This window comes from Pseudorca crassidens, chromosome 9, assembly GCF_039906515.1.
Source record: "Pseudorca crassidens isolate mPseCra1 chromosome 9, mPseCra1.hap1, whole genome shotgun sequence".
Classification (NCBI taxonomy): domain Eukaryota; kingdom Metazoa; phylum Chordata; class Mammalia; order Artiodactyla; family Delphinidae; genus Pseudorca; species Pseudorca crassidens.
In genome coordinates, this window is record NC_090304.1 from 81,029,862 (window position 1) to 81,055,244 (window position 25,383).

The 25,383-nt window shown below is 37.8% G+C and overlaps 1 protein-coding gene across 2 annotated transcripts in view; it reads right to left on the reverse strand.

The window, feature by feature from the left end:
• Positions 1-25,383, reverse strand: part of PDGFD (platelet derived growth factor D) — a 238,043-nt gene that overhangs the window by 60,552 nt on the left and 152,108 nt on the right. Inside the window, exons 2-3 of one of the 2 annotated variants that reach the window (XM_067750862.1) lie at positions 15,578-15,764; positions 12,318-12,498 (exon numbers count right to left, since the gene is read on the reverse strand). In XM_067750862.1, the coding sequence (XP_067606963.1) occupies positions 12,318-12,498; positions 15,578-15,764 (368 nt within the window). Of the gene's footprint in view, positions 1-12,317; positions 12,499-15,577; positions 15,783-25,383 lie in introns of both variants that reach the window. The other variant, XM_067750861.1, reaches the window with a different exon arrangement.

Here is a 25,383-nt window from a genome sequence, read left to right on the forward strand (position 1 = left end):
TTCATATTGATAAATAGCATATGTTTTTGTTATCCAAGGGAAGTTCTTACAAAAGGCACAGAAGAAAACAGATTATTGATAGTCGTGTATTCTAACTAATTGTACCATTAAATCAAAATGAGGTAGTGGTCTGAAATTTTAATTTAGAGCTCTGCCTTTATAACTGATTTTTCTTTAGGACTGATTTCTTGGTTAAGATTTTGTATTCATATTTCTATTCTTTAATGATTAAAAAAACCCTTCCCTATCTAGGTTATCCTCCATGCCTAAAAGAAATGTTTCTATTTCAAATTCATATTTCCTTGTTATCTGTTATAGAGATATTTATTTCAGAGATTAAAATACTGGGGGGGGGTAGTGTCTTTTTCTCCTTGTAAAAATAGCTGGTTTTAGCACTTCAGAAAAAAAAAAATGCCAGAAGATGACATTGAGTATTCATAGCTTGAACAACTATATACTTCAGAGACCTGGCTTGACTTTGAGCCAAAGGGGCTATTTGCAAAGTATTTTGTAGATGAGGAATGAATGTCTTTCTATAGGAGTGACATCAAGGAACTTTTAAAATACAAATATACTGGTAAAATTAGAATCTTCATATTAAATGTATAGTTCAAATATATAGTTCAACTATATTTTCATGAATAGTTCAAAAGGGATGAAGAGAGTATACATCTAATGTAGCATAGCAGAATAGAGGTATTAAGAGGTTTTGCCTTTCTCTTCTCCCAAATCTGCCTAAATCTGTGGGTTTAGCTGGGAATCAGAATCATACTGCATAACTGTTCCTAGGCCTGACCTTACTCCAAGTCCCTAGATCTCCCCAGTGTTCATCTGGTTCCAACATGCTAAAGACCCACTGTTGTGTCCCCCCAAAATTGGTATGTTGCAACTTAATCCTCAATGTGATAGTTTTAGGAAGTGGGCCCTTGGGAGGTGATTAGGTCATGAAGGTGGAGATCTCATGAATGGGATTAGTGTTCTCATAAAAGAGGCCCCAGAGAGTTCCCTGGCCCCTTTTGCAATGTGAGGTTATCACAAAAAGAGGGCTGTCTCTGAACCAGAAAGCAGGCCCTCACCAGACAATGGGTCTGCTGGTGCCATGAACTTAGACTTCCCAGCCTCCAAAACTGTGAAAAATAAATTTCGGTTGTTTATAAGCCACCCAGACTACAGTATTCCGTTATGGCAGCCCAGATGAATTAAGACACAAAATCTCTTAAAGGACCTTGGATATACCTAAGTTGATTCTAATTCTCCAAAGACATTTAGATGGTAACAGTAATAATAATAGTTCCATCTGTTGTGTATAGTATATTTATCAAACCCATATATTTTAAAGGTGATCCTCAAGCAAATTTATGATGCAGGTGGATCCTTCCCATTTTACAAATGGAGAAAGACCAGCTTGGTCAGTTTAACTGATATGTCCTAAGTCTCATAGACAATACAGTGATTTGAATTTGAGTGTTTCTGACTCATATACCCTTTATCCTGTACAGAAAACCTCAAAACAAACAAATAGCTCTGGAGTATCTTAAAAACCTGGACAGCTCCTGGGGCCTCAGCAAAGACCCTTGGAGTGACAGACATCAGGACCTCAAACACCTTTGTACAATTAATAAGAAGACCTGAGTCTTTCAAGGCTGCCAACATTCTTCATGAGGAAGGGCAGCTCAGCAGCTGCATTAATAGAGGATCTGAACCATGTTTGCTATGATGTCACTATTACACAGTCTGATGTAAGAACTGCTGAGGTTAGGCTGTTACTGACACAATTATATGCTCCTTGAGATTAAAATGTAGTGGAGGCAGAGTTTGCAAACAGGATGCCTGGTTCCATTCCACAGTTTTCCTGAATTTGACCCCGACAATGGCCCCCACTCCTCCACTCTCACCCCCACCCCTTCCAATGCCCAGTGACCAAAGCAACTGAGGGCCACTGGTATGTTGATATGACTGTAACATTAGAGTGAGAGGGGGAAAGTCTTGCTGATCCTAAGTCTAGAAAAACATAGTCAACGGTCTCTTTATACCTCACTGGGGATTGCTTTTATATATTTCTTTTACTCCAAACTGTCAGATGCATTACAGGTACTCAATGAATACTTACTTGTTGGTTCAGCTCAGTTAATGTTAAGACCTACTTAGTACACAATGCCCTGTGATAGACCTTAGGAATAAGGCACTCCCAACCCTCATGGAGCTTTCACGCTAATGGAGACAGGACAGTGAGACCTATAAATAGGTTTCCATGGGTTAAAAAATGGCTGGAAAGAATGGTCCAAAATATTCATAGTGGTTGTACTTGAATGATGGGAGCTATGGGTGTTTTTTTTTACTTTTCTATGTATTTTCAAAAATGTCTGGTATATGTATACATTACTTTTTCTTTGAAAAAACAAATGTCGATAATAGCAATGTGGGTGCCTGACAAAGGGAAAGAGCATTTGTGCTTGAGGAGCTAAGAACAAGTGGTATATTTGACATGAGTATGTCTTTGACAGAGGGAGGAGGGCTTGGATTCTTGAGGAAATATACATCCAAAAGTTAACTGTCAGAGATAAGAGGGGGAAAATCATGAAGTAGTTGGGCCATCAGGGCATAATGCTGTTGGCCTGGACTGAACAATCTGTGGAGGGAGATGGGAGAACTGAAGCTAGAATATTAGCGGGATCAGAACATGGAAGGCTCTCAGTACCCAAGTGAGGCATCTACACATTACTCCACAGGAAACTGAAAATCATTCACAAGTTTTCAGCTGGAAAATGATTTGATTACAGCTCTACTTCAGCTGGCAACCATGTGCAGGAGAGACCAAAAGTAGGGAGACAGGAGATAGGAGACCAATCAGGAAGTGGTTAGCAAGGCCCAGCCAAGAAGCAACCTGATTATTTATTCATGTATCTCTCTTTTTTCATGCCTTTTCAATCTCTCTTTTTAATTTTTTTTTTTCCTGTCTGGCTCTTATTTTCAATTTCGAAATAAGGGAAGAGTCATTTTGACTATGTAGCTCAATTTTCTCACAGGTGAAAGAAGCAATGTTGAATGGGGGTCAGCCTTAATTTGTCACGCTCCCACTGATAAAGGGAACATTAGAGTTATTTTCAAGGCTAGATGAGTCCTGTCTGTATGATTGATTTCTCATTCCTTCGTTCACCTGGGAGAGAAGACTAGAGTTTTCCCAAAGTTCCAGGGATCTTCAATTTCCCAGTCAGAATGGCTGATCCTTATGTAGATGGAGTGGGTCACCTAGCTCTCCTTAGGACCAGAGGTGGGTAGTATTGACTCCCCAAGGACTGTAACCAAAGATGACTGACTGAAAAAAGCATAAAAATCACTGTGGTCTTGGATTCTTCAGGGGCACAAAGATCTTTCTTTGCTCTTCTGGAGGAGAAACACTTTTTTTCCATATTCCTGCCTCAGCCCTCAGATATGGAGATATCAACAGACATTTTTTTTTCCCTTCATGAATTTCTTCCCTTTATCACTTCTTCCATCTTCTCTCCATTCCTCATCCCCATCCCCTTTCCCCATGTCTCTCTTGGGTTGCCTGCTTCTGACACCAACCATTGGGAAGGGTCTCAGCTCTTCCCCACTCCCTGGGTCCATCTGCTAAGCACAGCTGAGATTGGAGTTGGCCATCCTGTCCTCAACAGCTCTCCCACCTGTTTGTGACTATTTGTGACCTTCTATGCAGTGCAAGGGGCATGTAAGTGTATCCCCTAGACCCCTTGAAAAGAATCCTTTGTTCTGAATTTGCATCACAGTACTGGGACAACCATACTTTGGCTTTGGGTCACAGCCAAATTCTCTACTCTAGTTTTACAAGAAAGTCCTGAGATTTGGCATTTCATGGACCAATATTAATAAAGTTGCTACTTTGATCATCTTTTGGCTTCTTGTATCTCTTTCCTACTGGCAAGAATAAAGAAAGGATAGTAAGTGGTTAGCACCCTCAACCTGCAACACTTTGGATTAATTCATCAGAATATTCCGAAATGCCTTGCTTTTCTGACTTTGTGCCTTTGTTTAGGCAACACTCCCTTCTCGAGGTGCTATTCCCTCCATGACCCAGTCCAGTGAATGGTAGTGGAATATGCCACCCCAAAATATGCCACTTTCGCATAAGAATTATTTTGAGCTGAAGGCAATTGAAAAGAAGCAGGCTCAGGAAAAGTTCTCTGTCCTCCCGCTACATGCCTAGAAGCACATAAATTTGCAAAAGTTGTCCCCCATCCCCTCACCAGAGACAACTCTGAACCCTTATCAGCCTAGAGAGGCACCAGAGGAATCCACATAACAAACTTTACTCACTAGTCCTTCGCTTCCATTTATTCTCCCATATATTTACCTTCCCACAATTGGCTGCCCTAGAAACTTAAAAGTCCTTTTCCTTTGTCTTGTCACTTCTCTAAAAATGTGTTGTCCTTTGGTTAAAATGTTATATAAGCCCAAGTTCCAACCACCACTCTGAGTTACTCATCACTGAGTGCTCCCATGTGTATGATATGCATGTGTTAATGATCTGTGTGCTTTTCTCTCCTTAACCTGTTTTTTGCCAGTCTAAGCTGCAGAGTTCGAGACAGAACCTAGGAGGGTAGAGGAAAAAAATACTTTTTTATCTTTCCTTACACAAGCAAGCCCCATCTTTGTGAGGAACACAGCATCCCTTACGTGTTCCTCCTCCTTGTGTGCTCAGAATATTCCATGCACATTTCATCACTGTAATTCACAGTGCTTTATAATTGTGTGCCTTTCTCCGTCACAGGAATATCATTTTCTTTTTATTATCCAAAGTAAGTTCTCAGAAGTATCTGTTGAATTTATAAGTGAACATTAAGCAGAGATATTTTTTACTGAGGTTCACTTCTCCATAGCTTTTTAAGAAAGAAATACTGCTGTTTTAGGCATATCTTTAATACGCAAGTCACTTTCTAATATAGTCGAATAGCTTTTTCCTTCTTCATCTTTCTCACTTTCTTCATCTACCAAAATATTAGTACATCAAAAAGCACAGTTATAGAGAGCAAGTGGTATGTGTATAAAGAGGCCCAGTTATTTAATATCACTGCGTCTTTCTGGTTCTCAAGGATAAAAGTTTACTTGTGGCAAGTCCATATAATGTAATACTAGATAAACAGGATACTGGACTGTCCAAGTGCCATTAAACAGCATCCCTCTCAAAGTTGGAAATGTGTTTACTCAGCACCTGGGGAGTCATCTGCTCATGTGATTAGCACATGGGTTTTATGAGGAAAATTAACTACAGTAGTAAAGTACTATTTCAAACATTGCTTACATTGGAAAGGATTAGCCAACATGGAAGAAAACATTCCCAAAGTCAGAGAACATGCAGAGGCAATATGTGTGGGGTTCTTAACTGCATCTAAGGGACATCACAGATGAGATTCAGTGGGTTTCCCTGGTATTTTATGCAAAAATTAGATATATTTATTTTTCTTTGGAGAGGGTCCCCATCTTTCGTATCTCATTGGATAACACATGTGTGAGCTCTGTGACCACAGACAAACTCACAACCTGTGTTCACTGTTTCACTGGTAAAGTTACCCAACCTGAGTCTGCTGCCTCACTTATAAAATAAGAGGGTTGACCTAGGCACTGGACCTCTAAGATTCTATATTTTTCTTACAACCAGTCTTCAGGCAAAATACATGGTTTAATAGCAGTAGATTGATTATTTACAATATGCTGTGTGCTGAATTAAACACTTCACATACATTGCCCCATATATTTAATCCTCACAATAACCCAAAGGGTTAGATGCTATTATTTATGACTATTATTATTTTATAATATATTTATCATCATCATCATCATCATCAGGACTGTGCCTACCAAATTGCAAGTTCTATGAGGGCAGGAACCTTGTCTCGTTTTGTTCACTACTCTATATCCAGTATTTATCAAAGTGCATGAAACATAATAGGTGTCCAGTAAAAAGTCTGTTGAATAATGCATTAAAACGAATACATAACTAGCAAAAATGCCCTGAATTCCACAGGGGAACATATTATCATGGGATTTCATTCCATCTCACTGTCTTGTCGCCTCCTGCTCCCTTAATCCTATTTTTACCTACCTCCTCATCTCCGCTACCCACCCCCACCTGCGAGAGCCCACTTCCCCTTTATTCTCCTCAACACTATCATTTGCTTCTGGACCTAACCATATTCTTTTTTTTTCCGGTACGCGGGCCTCTCACTGCTGTGGCCTCTCCCCTTGCGGAGCACAGGCTCCGGACGCGCAGGCTCAGCGGCCACGGCTCACGGGCCCAGCCGCTCCACCGCATGTGGGATCTTCCCGGGCCGGGGCACGAACCCGTGTCCCCTGCATCGGCAGGCAGACTCTCAACCACTGCGCCACCAGGAAAGCACCCTAGCCATATTCTTTGTCAAATTATTCTTTGCTCTAGGACTATATTACATTTTGCTCTTTACTCTCTCAAGAACTCTATCAAAGTTCTCATTATGTATTCAGGTTTTAGGAAGGTAATCTGATTAAAATAACTGATTCACTTAACCTTCCCAGTGAGACTCCTAGTTCATCAAAATGATCTCTGTAATCGGTGAAATTTTAGAACGTTTGTAAAGTTTTAAATAAGAACACTTATCTAGCCTTGCCTATAAAATGCTGCAATAATGAGACTCTGGCCTTAAGAATGAATGCTTCAACCAATATCCATTGAAGCTCCTGGGCTTGCCAACTTGGCAGTCTACTGCTATGACATTTACTTAGGGCTTTTGGAGTATGCATATGCTATCCTCCTGTCTGACCTGGACCATGCCCCTTGCTTTCTTTCTGCCCCACACTTTGTTTGTTATCTTGTTGACACTCTCTTAGTATCTGCCCCTAGCTCACCCTCTGGTTTTAGCTACCTTACCTGGTCTAAGTACTGAAAGATTTGAGAAACATCCAAAATAGATGGGCTGAGATGAGGATAAGAAAACTTCTTTCTCATGCTTAGCTGAGAGAGCAATGAGCTACTCTTCTACTTCCCTCTCTTATGTTTGCCTCCTTCCAGTAGCCTGAATCCCAAGACACCAAAAGAGTCATTACTGTCAAAGATGTCTTCTCTTTTCTGTTTCAGGGCTTAGCATTTGCTGTTCTTTTCCTTAAAGCACTTCTCCCATAGCTTCCCATGGTGTTTCCCGCTCCTTTTTTGGGTATCAATTCAAATTTTACACCTACAGATATTCCTTGACTCTCTGATTGGAGTGGATCCCTTTCCAGTCACTCTCCGTCACACTGTTCTCTTTTATCTTCTTTCTAGCTTTTATTGAACTTCAAAAAAATTATCTTTGTATGTATGTACTTACTTCCCTATTTACTTAAATGTTTATTGTTTGCTTCCTTCTGCTACCATATGAGATCATGAGGACAGAGATCTGCCTATCCTCCTCATAGCTGTATCTCCAGGACCCTAGACTGAGCTTGGTCTAGCACACAGTAGGCATTTAATAAATAATACCACAGCTCTCATATCACCAAACCTCCAGAAGGATATACCAAAATGTAGAAGCTGAGGTAAACAGAATCTGCTTTGTGATTACCACCCTCACCTTGACTATCCTTGGCTCTATATACAGTCCTGGCTGAAGTGGTCAGAATACCCATGGATATTCAAAACCTTCAACAATTTTTATCTGACTATGCAAATAAAGATGGAATTTCCACATTTTGTAGAGAAAGTGAATGAAGTCCTTTACTCTCTAGCTTTGTTTGAGAATTAGTTTAGGGGAATAATAATGAATTGTCCACCATTATTTTGTTTTTGTTTCACCAACTGGTTAAGTTTTAGGTGAGCAAAATTAGAATCTGTGAAAGTTGTTATAACTGAGAATCTTATTTATTAACTCACTGGTTTTATTCCTCCCTTCTCTTTGCATCCTTATCTTCTTTTCCATCCTCTTCCCTTTCTTCCTCTATTTAAAAAAATTATTTATAATGCAAAGCCATGATTCATGTGGAGTTTTAATCTCAATGGCAATCTTAACTGTGCCACTTGAAGTTAATTCAAACTGCAGAGATACACAGTTAAAAAATTGGTGATACAATTGCTTTTTTATTTTAGAAAGTGTTTAGAATGGGTATTAGTAAATTCAACTTATGAAATAAACTAGAGTTTGTTAGTAAAACAAAAAAGTTTGGGAATAGCTTTCAAATAATTTAATTTTTTATTTTAACACAATATTGTAAATCATTTATCAATATATTTCAATAAAAAATTTATAAGTAATTTTTGAATTAAAAAATGTATTTTCCATTAAACACACACACAAGTAAAAGGCTTTTTAAATGTTTGTCACAATATACAATAAAATGCTTCTACCTTGGATGAAGGAGGTGAATTATGGTCAGACGTGTGTGTATATGTGTATGCACACACACACTGACAGCTGGGCTGTTTGTACAGGACTGCCAAGTTCATTTATCACCTGATTATATATTAATTATTATGCCAGTGATAATAATAACAGTAAGAGCAGCAGATATTTGAGTAATTTACTAAGTTCCAGGCAGGGTGGCTTACAAAATTATCTAATTTAATCCTACAACTAGTTAATTGTGTGTCATTCAGTGTTACCATCATCTTACAGATGAGAAAACTGAGCCTGTAGCCAGTGAGCAGCAGAGCTGAAATTCATATTCCCAGGCTTGCTGACTTCTTTGCACACCATCCATTGGGAGCCTTGTAACTGGACACCTTTCCAATAAACTACTTAATGGTCTTCCAAAAAAGATTCCTAACAATCCAATCCATCCATTCATTGCCCAATAAACTAGATTTGAGATGGGAGAGCTTAATTTATTTAGAAAAACACATCTTGATAACAATTTGATAACATTATCCATTCTGCTTCATTATGCCCTCTGATGGTATCTATCTTCCTCAGCTGAGTGAAATTAGGAAAGAAAGCTGAGTAGGAGAGCAAAAAATTGAAATATGAAATTGAATCATATTTTCTCAGGAAGAGTCAATTCAACAAACACACTGTCTAGCCATGTATAAGGCACTGTGTGGAATACACACAGGATGTTTGTCCTACCCTCAAATAGTTCATTACCATTTATCTAGAGGGAATACATATATATATATATACACATACACACGCACACACACACAATTTGTGATGGTAAAGGTAGGATCATTATCACCATTATTTATTGAGCACTTCCACTATATCCTAGGTGCTATGATAAGTATTTGCTATTAATTTAAAATCTCACACCAACTCCAATTATTATCCCCTTTTTATGGATGTAAAACCAAAAGGTAAGAGACCCATTCTATATCACACCATTAGTAACTGGGGAAATTTCCTTTGATCCAAAGTGTGCTTTACAGCAAAGCTCTGGTCCCCTATGGCTGTGCTGACTTGCCCTAGGAAAGACTGTGATAGATGCTGTAAAAAAAAGGTAGACAATTGAATTCCAAGCACACCAAACAAAATTGTAATATAAGAATAATTGCTAACCAAAAATAAGTGATCAGGATGTTAACCATTAGTCAGTCTCCCACACTTTGCTGGAGTGAAAAATTGACTAAAAATGTACACTAGACTTGGTATTCCAAAAACGTCATAAGCATGAACCATGTAGATGTGATTCCAGTGTAATGGGCTTTTATGGTCCTGGGCACCTATACCTTACAGCCTCAGGGGAGGCCCTCGTACAACTGGAGAGTCACTAAGGTAGGAAGAAGAGAAATGTTTGATGGAAGGCTGAGAGATAGAAAGATAGAGATGAGAAGGGGGGTGGTCTTTACCTATCCAAATAGCTACTTGCCATTTTCTAAGAGCACTGTGATTGCTCGGAAACTATTGCTCAAATTTCCCCAGCACCTGCCATTCCTTAAAGGAGGGATTGCAAAACAGCTGCCTCCAAACTCTACAGGCTTTGTGGGCCTGTACAACATTTAAAAAATCATTATTTAAATACACTTAAAGAAGGCTTGCCATTTTTTCCAGTTTTATGAGATATAATTGACATATGGCACTGTATAAGGTGTACAGCATAATGATTTGACTTATATACATCAGGATTTGCCATTTTTAATCCCACTGTGTCTCTTTAATTTTATATCTGGCTCACTATGAATTTTAAGTCTGGGCTCTGTAGCATTTGAGTTCATAAACTCTGCTTTAAAGTTTCTCCAAGAAAAATTTAAACATGAATAAAATGACCTTTCCAAAACATTGGTCAAGGCATAAATGATCCCCGTTGAATAAGAATCAAATGCAAGAGTTTATCAAAAAGCCACACAGATCTAGAGTTTATATACACCTGAAGGTTAAGCTCACTCTACCTCTTGGAATTCAGCCACCAAAGCACTTTGGCCCTAATTGATCATATTTAGTGCCAGAAGCCAATTAGGAGTGGAAAGAGAGCCTGGAACTATTTGCAATGAATGCAGACCAAGAGGCTGTATAACAAAAAAGTTTTGACTACCATCATTTCTAAAAACACAATTGAATGTACTGGTGGAGGTGAATAAGTAAGTGAGTGGAGTCATGCTGAACAGTTTACATCCATACTACAAAGGCTGTCCAATATTCCACTTAACATTGGCTAGGAAATGAGTGATGAGCCTGCACTGTAACCCAAAGCACCTCAAACAAAAATATTCATTCTTCCCTAAATCCACACCTGCACTGCCTTTTTCTACAAAAAGGAGTTATTTTGCCTTAAAGATATGGTATTAGAGTTAAGATGTTTCTAACTGACTTATGGACCATTTAACTTAGTCATAACCAAAGCTTCACAAAAAGTATACACATGAGCACTAACAGGCCTTGATATGTTAAGGGGAAAAAAGATCCTTCATTAAGCCATTCTGACACATCACCATTCCAACATGCTGAGCCTGCTTTGTCCATGAACAATTGAGAACAGATGCATCACTGAACACATTAAAAGCAAAGAAATGTAGAAACCAAAGGTTCACACTTCCACTTTAATGCTGAGCAGCACTGCATGAGTGTGCAATAATGTATATCATGCTTGATGGATTATTTTCAAATTAAAACTGGAACCAGTATCACCACATGTTATTTTTTCATTTATAGTATTCTAATGTAGAATTCACTTTGTGTTTAACCATTCATCATAACGCAAAAAAAAAAAAAAAGAGAGAAAAGAAACCACATTAGATTAAAAAAAACAAGATTTTTCCTACTCTAAATTTAATTCATAAGAGGAAAAAAAAACCACCCAAATTGACTCCATTTGTAGTACTGTGTTCTGTTTCGGCATCCACACTTTGAAAAGGGATAGCAATAAACTGAATGAGAGTTAAAGATGTTGCCAGGAGAGCAAAAGGCAATATGCTATGAACAACTGAAGGATTCAGGGATATTTAATGTATCCTAAACGTAAAGTATAGGCAAAATTATCCCAATATCCCCCTGAGCTTCATCTGTAACACCCAGTACTTCCGTCTTATTAACATTCTCAGTTGTTATGGCTTCTAATTGTCATTTCCACCAGACTATCAGCTCCAGGAGGTTCAAGAACACTGTCTTCTTGCTTGCCTTTGTATCTACTACACCTATCAGAATATTTGTCAATAAGAAGGAACTTTATATTGTTCTACTAATGAATGACTGAGTAAAGAAGACCCACGACCATGTGTGACCCAACAACTAGACTTAACTACAAGGTAGATTATGCCGCAATACGAGGTTGAAGATCTTCTAATAGTTAGAACCATATAAAGTTGGAAATGGCTGCTGAGGTGTTTAAGTAGAGGTGAGACCACAAATAAGCATGGGTGTAGTAAACAAAAATCAAACCTTGGGTCCTGAATTATACCTTCCAATTTTTAAGATACTTGCTAACCCTGAGGCTCTATGATGATAACATAGGCCCTTCCCAAATTTGAGTCATAATTTAAACTAAAATCATTGGGACTCTTCTGTGATTAGAGTTACGTAGACAATTTTTTAAACCAAGAGGTTCAATTCTCACTTACCTTCTATTTGGCTGTATATTTATTTTGCTCCAGTTGAATCAAAGGCAATATGGTATATGCTTTACCATAAACTATTCTACTTTTTCTATTCAATATGCTTTCTTTCAAAATACATGGGCCCAAGCATTGACTTAATAGAGCTAAAATGGCATTTCTCACTAAAGAAGACTTTAACATTTTGGCCACAAGGCAGGGACAAAGCATACCATAGACAATTAACACAGTTCATTCACTTTCACACCATTTAATTTAATCACAGAAAACGATCTCTATACTTCATGTAACCAGTGTCTGCTTTTAATCATAGGGTAGTTAAGCTACTTACCACAACAGAATAATAAATCTTGAATCCAGGTTTAGCCACAAAGTAGTCATCAGACTTGAATGTTATTTTAATCTGGTTTGTTCTTGATGTTATCCTTGGAGGAACTTCTTTGTGTCCACACCATCGTCCTCTAATAACAGTGCTGGTTTCAGATATATCTTCAACTTCCACAAAATCATACCTAGTACCAATTTGACATAAACTTTGATTAAAGAAGACTTTGAAATTCATACTTTCACTGAGAAATTGAAACTAACATATGTGATTTCTCGTGACCTATCATCTGAAATGAAAATTATAACCTACAGATATTTTAGAAGGAAAACTAGTTTTTGGATTAGGTTTCTCAAATTCAAACTTCAACAATCTATTCTGAGGAAACACCCTTACACACTTTTAGCCATAACTCTTCCTAAATCGTCAAAAATCAAAATGGGCTACTTTCTGAGCATCTGCCTCATAAGGTTTTCCTGGAAAAACTAACAAGTATAATCTATTGTCATATTTTAGGATATGTAGCTCTAATTATATACCCAAATATTTACTATATCAAGTTTTTAAACAAATTCCCACTTTGAATTAATTTACCACATCCAGTGTTTCCTTAAGAAAGGAAATGATCTATACCTATACAGCACATAAAATCAGCACTCTCATTGTAGAAAATAAATGGTAAAATAAAAGACTATTTTCTCTTTTTTGAAATTGTCTTTTGGAAGGATATCATAAACTATGACATTTATCATAATGGAAACACATGACTTTGAGGAAGGATGTGCAGTAGCCAATATTGGAAATATCTGGGCTATGTGCAAATGAGGGTAAGACCATGGGTTCACCACTGGCACCAGTCAGAGAAACACAGAATCCCGGGATTGAAGAAGACAGGAGAGGCATTTTAGATATTCCACAGAGTCGTTTGATCCTCAGAATCCCTTCACAGCGTCTCACTTTTTCATCACATAATAGGAAAACTTCAGTGACAAAGCTGACATCTTCTAGGGATCATTTATTCTATTTTCAGACACCCAAGATCTTAAAACATTCTGCTTGAGAGCTGAACTCTGTGCCTTTCAGTTCTGGGCATCAGTATCTCACTCCTCCAATCTACCTCTCCTCAAGACTTCAGATGCTAAAGCAACAATGCAAACAAGCACTCAGGGTGAGCATTCAAGGTGAACAGTGGCAGAAGTCTCATATCCATTTTATATTTTCCTGTCACGACTGCCAAAAGGAATCAGCATGAGAACCAACACGTCTGAATATGAAGAAAATCCAATACAACTTTACTGGTCTTACCCACGCACCTCAGAGCTCTCATTGGATCAGGCAGGGTGATCTAAGGAGGCGGCGAGCATAATAAAATGGTTACTAAATTTCATTGACAGTGATTTGTGAGGCCTTTATGTCCTTTGCCTCAGTTTCCTAATGAGCAAAATAAGAAGGTTTATGTAATTTTACCAGCTGAATATCTCTTGGGTGCTATGTAAATTAACTACTTAATATACGGTGTTGAAAAGTGAAAAGCACTAAGAAAGAATCGCTATTAAAGCAATAAAATATTACAGTGTAAACATCAAGGAGGTTTGGAACAAATGGGAGGAAATCAATTGCATTTCATTTTATATACAATATATGTGAATCATATTTATTGCACAAAGCAAGAATATACTTGAAACTTTGTTAATAATGCAAGAGGTCACTTTTGTTTTTTAAAAAAACACGACATCAGCACAATTTTTACTCTGGGTCTGAAGTCAAAAGAGCACCATTTTGGTTCAGGGAGGGTCCTGAGGCAGGTCTCTGATTTGCCTCTTTCCCTGCTTCCTCTCCCCTTTACCTCTTACTTCTCTACCTCCCTCCATAAATTTTTAGGAGCAACTTGATTTGATGAAGGGTCTGGAAAAGAAACCATCCTAACTTCCTCTCCTAGTTTTAAGGTCAGGACACCAAAATGGCTCAATCACTACCAGATCAAAATCCTGCTCTGCAGTGGAGACCAGTGTCTCTTCAATGACATCACCTTTAATAATCTTTTTTTTTTTAATATCTTTATTGGAGTATAATTGCTTTACAATGTTGTGTTAGTTTCCGCTGTACAACAAAGTGAATCAGCTATAAGTATACATATATCCCCATAATAGTAGCTTTTCATTTGTTTCCAAGGTCTTTTTTTTTGAGCACAGAAAATGAGTTCTCCCTTTCAAGGCTGAAAAGACACAAGGTCTCCTCTAGCTATTCTCTTTGTAAATATTAACTGGCTCTTCCTGCATGTATTCATCTCTGCTTTCTGGCATACATTACCCTCTATGGTCCTAGAAAATAACAGTCACTGCTGTTATTCTTGAAAAAACAGCAACATAATAAGAGCTGTCAGCATAATAGACATTCAATAAAGGACAGCCAAATTTGAAGTACCTGATTTTTATTATTCAAAGTAAAATAAACCTGCTGAAAGAATTTAGCAGTTTAGTAGTAGTTCATTGGCAATGCAGAACAAGTTCGTGCAGTAAAGTACAGAAAGGAAAAAGAAAATCCTCTGCATCTTACACATGCTAATTAAGTGAATAAGATGCTGTGAGCTGACAATTCAGAGAACAACAGCCAGGGCTTTCTCTGATAAACATGTTAAGAAGGGAGTAGATTATCAGGGGCAGCTTTCATCTTCTGCTGACCCAGAAACTACAGGAAGAAACAGACCTCTGAGGAGCACATTGATCCTGGGAGGTGGCCTTCTCTTCCTTGTTACACATATCTGAGGCCTTAAAATTACGATTTCAGGTAAGGACCTGACAGGGTCCGTGCCATCATCATCTCCCAGTGCTGGGTCAGTTCCTGGAGCCCAGCAGGGGAATACACTCCTTAAGCCCTGGCAGGCTTGCACCAGAGCCCTGTGACATGGCGCAGGTGAGCCAGGATATTGGATGCATCTACCTGCTCACAAAGTGGGTTGTTCTAGGCCTGGCCAAGATAGGAGCCCCCAGATTCCCCCCTTCTCTGGGAGTCACACAGCCTGGCTCTGACAATTGCAGGAGTGAGTTTCTGTGAGTCATGCCAGGTTACCAGGCTTTCTGCAGAGGCAGTCTGAGCTCCAATTTATTTTGTCCATTAGGACTGACATAAAGGCTTTTTGAAAAAGAAGTCGAGTATCTTGGATAGGTCTGGAGGGCCCAGAAGAGAAGTCTGATGTGATGTTTTAAATCTGTCTTTTTGTTCTACTTTGAAATTTTACCCTAAAATGGATTTTATTTCCCACTTACCTACAGATGTCATTTTCCGCTTCCTCTAATCCAAACTGATTGTCAAAGGCTAGCTGTATCCTTGTTTTCTCCTGGGAATGGAGCCGCCAGGTCAGAAGCAGGTTCCTGGGGTAGCTGTTTGGGAAGCGGGGACTCTGCACATGGCCGTGTCCTGTCACCTGGATGGTTTCATCTCTTCGGTACAAGTCTGTGAGGTGATTGCTCTCTGTTAGTAGTCACAACTTGTAGAAATTAGTATGTTGCTCCAATTACAGGAAAGCAAAAAAAGAACAGTTTAAAACACATCACATTTCAAAGCACTTCTTGATTTTGTTTAAAAACATAAGGCCAAATGGCAGCCTTGTGGTTAAACAAACAACATCCATATTTTTTCTGTTATCCCCTACCTCCCCAAATTCTTCATAAATCTAGACTTGATGCCTAATATTTTGTACTTTGGGAGCTCTCTTAACATCATTTTTTTTTTTTTTTTTTTTTTTGCGGTACACCACCTCTCACTGCTGTGGCCTCTCCCGTTGCGGAGCACAGGCTCCGGACGCGCAGGCTCAGCGGCCATGTGGGATCTTCCCGGACCGGGGCACGAACCCGCGTCCCCTGCATCGGCAGGCGGACTCTCAATCACTGCACCACCAGGGAAGCCCTTAACATCATTTTTGACAAGCAAAATTAATGATTATCTCAGAACTCAGGCTCATTACAATTGGAATTAAAATTGAGCAAATAATTTCAAACAGTTCATCCTTCCTCTTTTCCATGTAATACAGCTGACCCTTGAGCAACACGGGTTTGAACTGTCTGGGTCCGTGGATTTTCTTCAATAAATACATATATGTACTATAAATGTATTTTCTCTTCCTTATGATTTTCTTAACAACATTTTCTTTTTTCTAGTTCACTTTATTGTAGAATACAGTATATAATACATATGACATACAAAATATGTGTTAATCAACTGTTTATTTAACAGTAAGTCTTCTGGTCAACAGTAAACTATTAGTAGTTAAGTTTCGGGAAAGTCAAAAGTTATATGTGGATTTTTGACTGTGTGGGGTATTGGCACCCCTAAACCTCACTTTGTTCAAGGGTCAACTGTACAAATATTTTTTTTTTTCATTGACAATGTAACAGTATATCTTCAATGATTAGCCCAGGAGATAATAAATATTGTTGAATGAATGAACAACTGGGTGAAAAACAAAAGAATCTAATGATGTTTAATGACCACTTATTTTATAATCAAATGACATTTTCCGGTTGTTTCTCCATCATAAAAATCATAATTTTTTGGCCCTCATTTTTGGTGACTTAAAATAGTTCCAATTCTAATTCTATTTTCCATATGCTGTATAATAAATAACTTGTCTGATCTTTGTCCTGGGTTCCTAAAAGGGAACTTCTAAACCCTTAAAATTTCCCAAGTGATGCAAGTGTCTTTGTTATTCATGGTAGGCCCCTGGGGCCATACCTGATTTTATGCTAATGAGGTGATTCTCTGTGGGCCCTTAAATAGTTTCAAGAATGGGGACTGGCTATAATAGAAAGACCAATCATGTGGCTTTGAGCTCTGATATCAGCCTGACTTCCCAACCTCCCTGGAGGTAAGAGGCCTTGGAGCCCTAGCCTGTTGCCATCAATTCAATCAATCACGTCGACAGAATGAAACCCTTATAAAAACTCTTGTCACTGAGTCTTGGGTAAGCTTCCTGGTCCGTGAAACACACTGATGTGCTAGGAGGGAGACATGTCCTCACTCTACAAGTGTCCTTATTTGGCTGGTCCTGATTTGTACCCTTTATAGTAAAACTGTAATTGTAACTATAGTGCTTTCTTGAGTTCTATAAGTTGTCCTAGCAAATTATCAAACTCGAGGGGCTTATAAGCAACCCTGAATTTATAGCCAGTTGGTAAAGAGTATGGGTAACCTGGGTACCTCACAATTTTCAGCGGGTGACTGAAGTACAGTCTTGTAGGGACTAGGCTGTTAAGCTATGAAATCTGACCTAACTCTAGGTAGTTTGCTTCAGAATTGCACCATACAGTGGACCCATTTTTCCTATCTCCCAATGTCCAGAGTTCTTTGCACTTGAGATTTTGGCTTTTTAGGCCCCTCTGTAAGCAGAACTCCAGCCATAGTCTATTTACGTCCTCCTGCAGAGAGTTTACTCCAAAGCCTATAATTCAAGGAGGTTAGTCAGGGAGGCCTAAATTGCTGGTGGAAACCACTGAAAGGTTGGGTTGCGGAGGGTGGTTGTTAAAGCTTCCAAAATAAGAGGAGAGTGAACAAGGAATCAGAATGTGAAATGCGAAGGCTTCTCTCCCTTTTACAAATGTTCTGGTATGTATGAGAATTTCAACGTTTTTTTTTTTTTTTTGGCTAATTCAGTGTTTAATATGTTGTGCTTGCCCAGCTAGCCTTTGTGTGGGAGACAGTCTTAGGAAGAGCAAAGGTGGCTGGAGGAGCTGATGTCCCCACTCCCTGCATCTCAACTAGGAGATCAGAGCACTGGCTCTGCAGTCATGTCACGGTGCTCTGGTCCCAGAGCTAATGCTCTTAACTTCTGTGTAAGAGAAGGTATTTTTCCTTCTTAGTCTGAAATTTGCTAGAGGCAATTTGAGATTCTTTGCTATCTGTAATCCACTTTGACTTCTGAATCACATTGTTTATATATAATTTATAACTTCATGCCAAATTCAGGACTATTCTTAGCAGAAGAGTTGTAATGAATTATAGATACAGAGAGCAAACTATCAGGTTAAACCTGAGATAGTTACCAAGTGTTATATACAAAGTCACATTCCTGAATGAAGGCATTTACTTTGGTGTTCCAATAGTAACTGACATTTATGGAGCAATAACTGTGTGCCAGGCATTCCAATAAGTTGTTTAAATTATTTCATTTAATCTTCACAACAACTCTATGCAATTAGTAATATCCCCACTTCACAAAGGAGGCTCAGAGAGTTTAAGAAACTTATGACCTCAGGGCACAAAGCAGGTGGTGAAATCAGTATCTGACCCTAGACAGTCTATCTTCAGCACACACACTCTTAACCAGAACACTGTACTAGTTGTTCAACTATAAAAATATGAAGTATGTCATTTTTCATAGAGAGGGAATAATTTTGATTTATGTTTAAATGGCAAGAATATAAGTTCTTATTTTATATTTTAATACAGAAGGAGGTTCACATCCTCCTAACTTTGAGTTATGCATTGGATGTTTTTTAAAAAGCGAATTAAAATGAAAGGAAAAAAGCCAAAATGTTTTGTCTATTCTGTCCCTAAACCTTTAAGCAAACTCAGCTCGCCCAACCAAGTATCCCGGGAGCTCATGGAGTCACTGCAGGCACTATTACTTACTCTGGGATTCATCTAGAACAACTGTTGTTCTCAAAGTGTGGTCCCCAGACCAGCTTCATCACCTGGGAGCTTGTTAGAAATGTAAATTATCAGGACCCATCCCAGACCTACTGAAGCAGAAATGCTGGAGGTGGAGCCCAGCACTACTGTTTTAATAAGCCCTCCAGGTGATTCTGATGCTCCCAAAGGTATGAGAACCACTGACCACCTCATACCTTCTACTCTTCTGCTTCTTATTCTTGATTTCCCTGGCTCCTTCACTGCCTTGCTTTGACTCCATACCTCACATCTGATTTTTCTTCTTACCTCCCTGACTGATGATCTATCTTGGATTCACTTTCCTGTCTTTGACCTTGAAACCTTCTCTGGGGCATCATTTTTGATACACAGTGACCTAGGGTAAGAGCTACGTACCTTAGTGTCTTTGACCCCTTATCTAACTTCCCCCATTTCATGGATCATTCCTGGCCCTAATAGATGCGTTTGGTAATCATCGTCACAAATTATGTGCAAGGAGAAACGAAATCACAAATAATGGTAGTACTTTTATTTCTTCTTCTCAGATCATAATATTATCTATGACAACATAAGATCCAAAGGCTAAATGCTGAGTTATTAGAAGTAAGGGTTAAAATATTTCATCAATGATTCCATAGGAACAAATAATGATATCTCTGCAGACTGTGCCACCTCACACAAATTCAGAGGAACAGTACAGAAATACTCATTTGTCCCACTGTCTCCATAAGACATCCAGGAGCCAGCAGCATGACTGATAGTCACAAACCCAATGTACCGCAGCTAAAAGCCAAAAGCAAAGAATGGTCATTGTGTCAGGAAATGCCTAACTTGCAAAGGGATTTATTATAACATTTCATTTGTAAAATGGCTGTTTCATGATTACACCATACATCATAGGAACAATGTTTGCCCACAATGTAGGTTGAGTGTTATATAAACCAAACAGTACAACTTCTGTTGCTAAACAACCACAATATGACCACTTAATTTTTGTGGGGTGCAATATAGTTTACAAGCATCCAATTTTGTAAGTCTATCGTAAATATAAGTTGACAAAAAGTAAATATCATTGCAGTAATTATCATTGCTTTCATTCTGCTTTTTTCTTGTAAATTTAATTTTTTTATATTACCTTAACAGGTAATGAAACCAACACACAGAAGTTAAAGTGATTTGCTGTAAGTCAAAAGAATGGAAGGGTGGTATATGGAAGAGTGGAGTCTTGAATTCAGCTCCATCATGTTCTAGTTCTGGTGACTTTCCCCACTACAACAAAGAGCAGCATCAGACACACCATGTCATCTTTCTGGCTTCTATTTCCTAAGCTAATGGTTTAGGGGGCTGGGCTAACATGACACTTAAGATTTTTTTCAGGTCTAAATGACATGACAACTCAACAATTTTCTTTCAAGAAGACAGAACTGCCAATAGTTTGACTGTGACTAACAGACATGAGTGAGGCAATGATGAGACAAGGGAACCTGAAATCCAAAATCTTCAGCGGGCTAAACAGACAATTTTCCCATCTAACAATGGTAGTACATATAGTTGTATGCTGTCATTGCTGTCATCTAAAATAAGAGTACAAATGGATATTTCTTTTTTTAAAATTTTGTTTAAATTTATGTATTTTTTTGCTGCATTGGGTCTTCGTTGCTGCGTGCGGGCTTTCTCTAGTTGCAGCGAACAGGGGCTCTCTTCGTTGTGGTGCACGAGTTTCTCACTGCGGTGGCTTCTCTTGTTGCGGAGCACTGGCTCTAGGCACGCAGGCTTCAGTAGTTGTGGCATGCGGGCTCAGTAGTTATGGCTCATGGGCTCTAGAGCACAGGCTCAGTAGTTGCGGCACAAGGGCTTAATTGCTCCGTGGCATGTGGGATCTTCCCAGGCCAGGGCTCAAACCCGTGTCCCCTGCATTGGCAGGCAGATTCTTAACCACTGCGTCACCAGGGAAGTCCCACAAATGGATATTTCAACAAGTTGTTCAAACATATATATGAAAAACTTTCTTATCAACTAGAAAAGTGCCCCTGGCATGTAACTGGCCACTTAGCCTATCAATTTGTGAACACATTGTGGAGGAATGTAAATAAATCCTTTAGTGTAGACACAACGTATTCTATGTTTTGCTTTTTTTTTAAATTTAAGTAGAGGCTTCTCTCTGAGGCTGGTTAGGTATAAGGATTAAAAAAAAGATACTAAAAGATGCTTTATAATCTCTTTGAAAGTTTCATAGGAAAGTAAAAAAAATTATATGCAGAATATTACATGTCTTGAGGGAAAGGACTATGTCTTGTTTACCAACGTAACCCCAGAGCCTCACCAGTCTGGGCATATGGAGACTTTCAAACTAGATCTGTTAAATACATACGTAGATGAATCGTTACTGCATATAATGCATATACAGAGTTCTTAAACACTGAAAGGCATTTTGAAGTAAGATAACAAATAAAAGGCAGCTTTATCAGAAATAAAGTTGAAAAATACCCAAATATTTTATTTCTAAGAAATTTAATTTTGATGTAGCTGGTGTGCCTGACGTTTGTGGGAACACATCTAGCATGAACATTAAAGGACTATTTCGGAAAGAGTTCCATTGAAATGATCCTGCTTGCCATCTGGCTCAGACATCAATTATAAAATAACTGCCTCTTTTTCTGCACTATTTCCATCAAAACCTATACTACCAGGCTCACCAGAGTCAATCCACACTACGCTTTAAAAAGCTGTGACCAAGAAAGAAGAGAAGAACAATGCTGGACTAAAGCAGGAGAGTTTGTTGCTATAGCTGGGATCTACTCTCAGATCTATCCAGCAATATATGAAATCAGGTGACTGACTAGATCCCCCAGGTTCTCATCCTATGCAACCGTCTAATTTAGAATAGCAAGCTCAGCAAGACTAATCAAGATTCAGGCCTGTGACTGCCTAATGCACTATTATTATTATTACTAAACTACCTCTAATAATCTTTGCACTCTCCCTCAACTAATGACATCTTATACAAAAGTGTCCTAGAACGCAAAATAGTACCTTCATTGACGAGACATAACGCAGTGTATTGTTGAAGAGGGAAAAAGAAACAAGGGAGAGATGGAGAACATAAAGGAGAGTAGGGCAGGAGTCCCTAATTTTAAAATGAATAAGTCAATTTGTAGAACAGACCCTAAAATACACAATTAGGTTTAAACTGAATTTAATTAGATAATTTTGCATAAATTATCTCCTAACTTAAAAAGCACAGGGCTGGAGTCTCACCCTGTGAACTGCTAAAGGTGAAAATTAGATTTTGTTAACAATGGTAAGTTTAAAAATCAGCATGAAAGCATTTTCAACATTTTTTTCCTCAGTGTTTCCTGAGGACTGAAGCTTGCAATCAATGAACTAAATTTCTCCTGGGACTGCCAGGAGGCCAGTTTTCATTAAAGAATTTTTGGTTAACACCTGGTCCATGGTCTGGCAAGCACCAATCTTCCAAAAGCCTTTAACAGCTCTCTAAAAACAACCATTCCCTGTGCTCACTCTGCTTTTAAGCAACTCAAGAGCAAAGCTGATTAAACGTCAGACATTTATTTAGAATTCTCTAGCAGAGATTTTTCTAAGAACTCAGTAGTAATACAAAACCTTTCTGTTTATAAAGGTTTGAGAAGGAGGGAGTTGGTGGTTTGCCAGTTACATACCTTTTTATTTTTAATTATAATTCCCTTTTGCACAAACCAAAGTGTTAATGTTTTATAAACAAACTTCCTCAGAGTAACAATTTGGAGATGATATTTTTGGAGAGTAATCAATTGATAAATCTCTGAGCTCAAAATTATTCTTCTTTAAAAAGCTGAGTCCATCAAAAAAGAGTATCGTAAAGTCCTTTTGAACATTTTCCAGTAACAGTCACCAGGAATGTAGTAATGCCCAAAGTACTACATTGATATTTATTATTCCTCACCTCACTAGATCTTTTAAGGAACAAGGATTTGTCTTGTTATTGTACAACAGCGAGCAATTATACTCTTTCCTTCAAGACCACTTGTGTTTTATAGGTAAATTATAGAAGTGATTATAAAATTACATTAAAATGGAAATAATTTTTGGTCTAAGGTTTTAGAAAATTAAAATCAGTGAAAATAAAGATTGCCCTAAGATAACTATGCTGTATTTTATCACATTAAGATAATTTAAATTAATTAATTCTCTGATAATTCTCTTCTACTATAGTCTCTTTGTGTTGTGATGTTGTTTACATGTAAAGGATGTGAAAAAAATGAAACAATAACATTTGGAACTGTGGCAGATGGGGAAGGGCAATGTTGAACAGCATGACAGAGAGTATTATAGATTAGGCTGCTGAAGAGCGATATCTTTTCAATCATACCAATTTAACACACCCAGAAAACAAGACAACCCTAATGACAAAAATATCTGCTTTTCCCACTGCCAACATAGCTCAGAGATATAGGAAGGTAACAGGCAAGACAGAAAGAAAAGTCATTCCCAGACAGCAGGAGATTTAGTATTTTTTCTAGAAAACAATATAGGAAAACCAACATTCTTAGAAACACTGTCAGGGAAAGCTACTTAAAGTATGAACTTTGATTATTCTCAAAGAGTGAGAATTCTCTGAAATTATTTTACAGGGTAAGTTTCTGGAAGATGTTATCAGTCCAACAAAGCTGACATGGAATTGAACAGTGTGCAACAGAAGCTGACCCTGAAATACCCTAATGTTTAAAAACTTGATTCGTGTGGCAAAGACAAAACATTTTGTTAATCACATCTGACTAAAGGGCTCATCAACTCCTAAGAGAAAACTAACTGGGAGTTAATATAAGAATCACATGGTTTATTATTTGTGGTATATATATATATATATATATATATATATAATATAATATATATATACACACACATACATACATACAAATTTATATTTATTATTAAAATATAAATTAACATATTTAACATGTATATTAGTTATATCTCATATATACATATAAACAAATTATGTATATCTATAATTGTACTTAAATGTTTATTAACCTATATGGCTTTAGTGCTATTTATAGATTCAGTCATTTTTCATTACCAGATTTCACTGAATTCCAGAACATTTTTTTCACATATTAATATTTCAAAATGGAGAAATACCCTATGATTACTATTGAAAGTGACTGTCCAGCTGTTAGAAAGTAGAGCAAATTGGGACACAACTGTCACAGCTTTTGTGTGTGCAAATCTAGTAATGCTCAGGAGATAACTGTTTATCTGATTTCAACCTCAGATATTTTCACTAGTAGCACCATATGTAGAGATGAATTATAGCTTATATTTGGATATCTTATTGGCATTTAAAATGCCTTTATAAAAGTTGCACTATGATGCAGCACTAAAATAAAAAATAGTTTTTGTGCATATCAATGAGTAAGAAAAAAGGTGATAAATATAAATACAATAAAAAATGGAGGAATGGTATCTCATCCTCATTCTCTTGTAAAGAATAATCAAGTGCTTTATAGGACCAAAGCTAAGATGCATACAAGTAAATAAAGCTGAATTTTGATTTGTCATTGAGATTCAAGGAAACAAATTCCCTTCCCACCTCAGACAGAAAAAATAAAGGCAGTAGAAATGACTACATATCTCAGAATAGATCAAAGAATTGTCAAAGCTATTAGATATTAATGCAAACAATTCATGTACTGTGATGGTGATAAACATCTATATGTCAAAAGCCAGTGACTTTCCAGATAGTTGTTTAATATGTAACTCACTTCAATCAAAAATGATACAACAATTAATTAAACAGAAAATGCATATGAATGCCCAGTATTCTTCAATGTTCTTTAAAACTCTTTTGGGCCCTAAAAGTGCTAAGCTAAGCACATCAAGCTCTCTCTCTCTCTCTCTCTCTCTCTCTCTCTCTCTCACACACACACACACACACACACAGAGGTTACAAAAAAGGTCATGTTACCTTGAAACTATGTGTCAATGCTGAAGGCCAAGTAATTTGAAGACTTTTGAGACAATTCAAAAAGCCTTGTACTTGGATTTTCACTGAGATAATAAAAAGTGGCCTTTTACTTTAATGGCTAAATTCATGCTATTATTTTTTTTAAAAAAGAGTTTTCTGTACATTCCATGTGGATCTCTTTTCACCACAAAAGCTATTAGTAAATCAATGTTGGGTTTTATAATGGACAGCATTTTAGAATGAGATGAGACTTTTTGTTTCCTCATCAAATCTCATGCTATCAAGTCTCTTCAATATTGTTACCTGGTCTGGTGAGGCTGCTCCATGGATTCTTCCCTTGAATTACGCACAGTCATAGAGTAGTATTAGTCATGAGAGGTGAAATCATGCTGGCATAAGTCTCAGTGGTTTTAATAATAAAATTTTATTTCCTACTCACACTGCATGTCCACTTTGGGT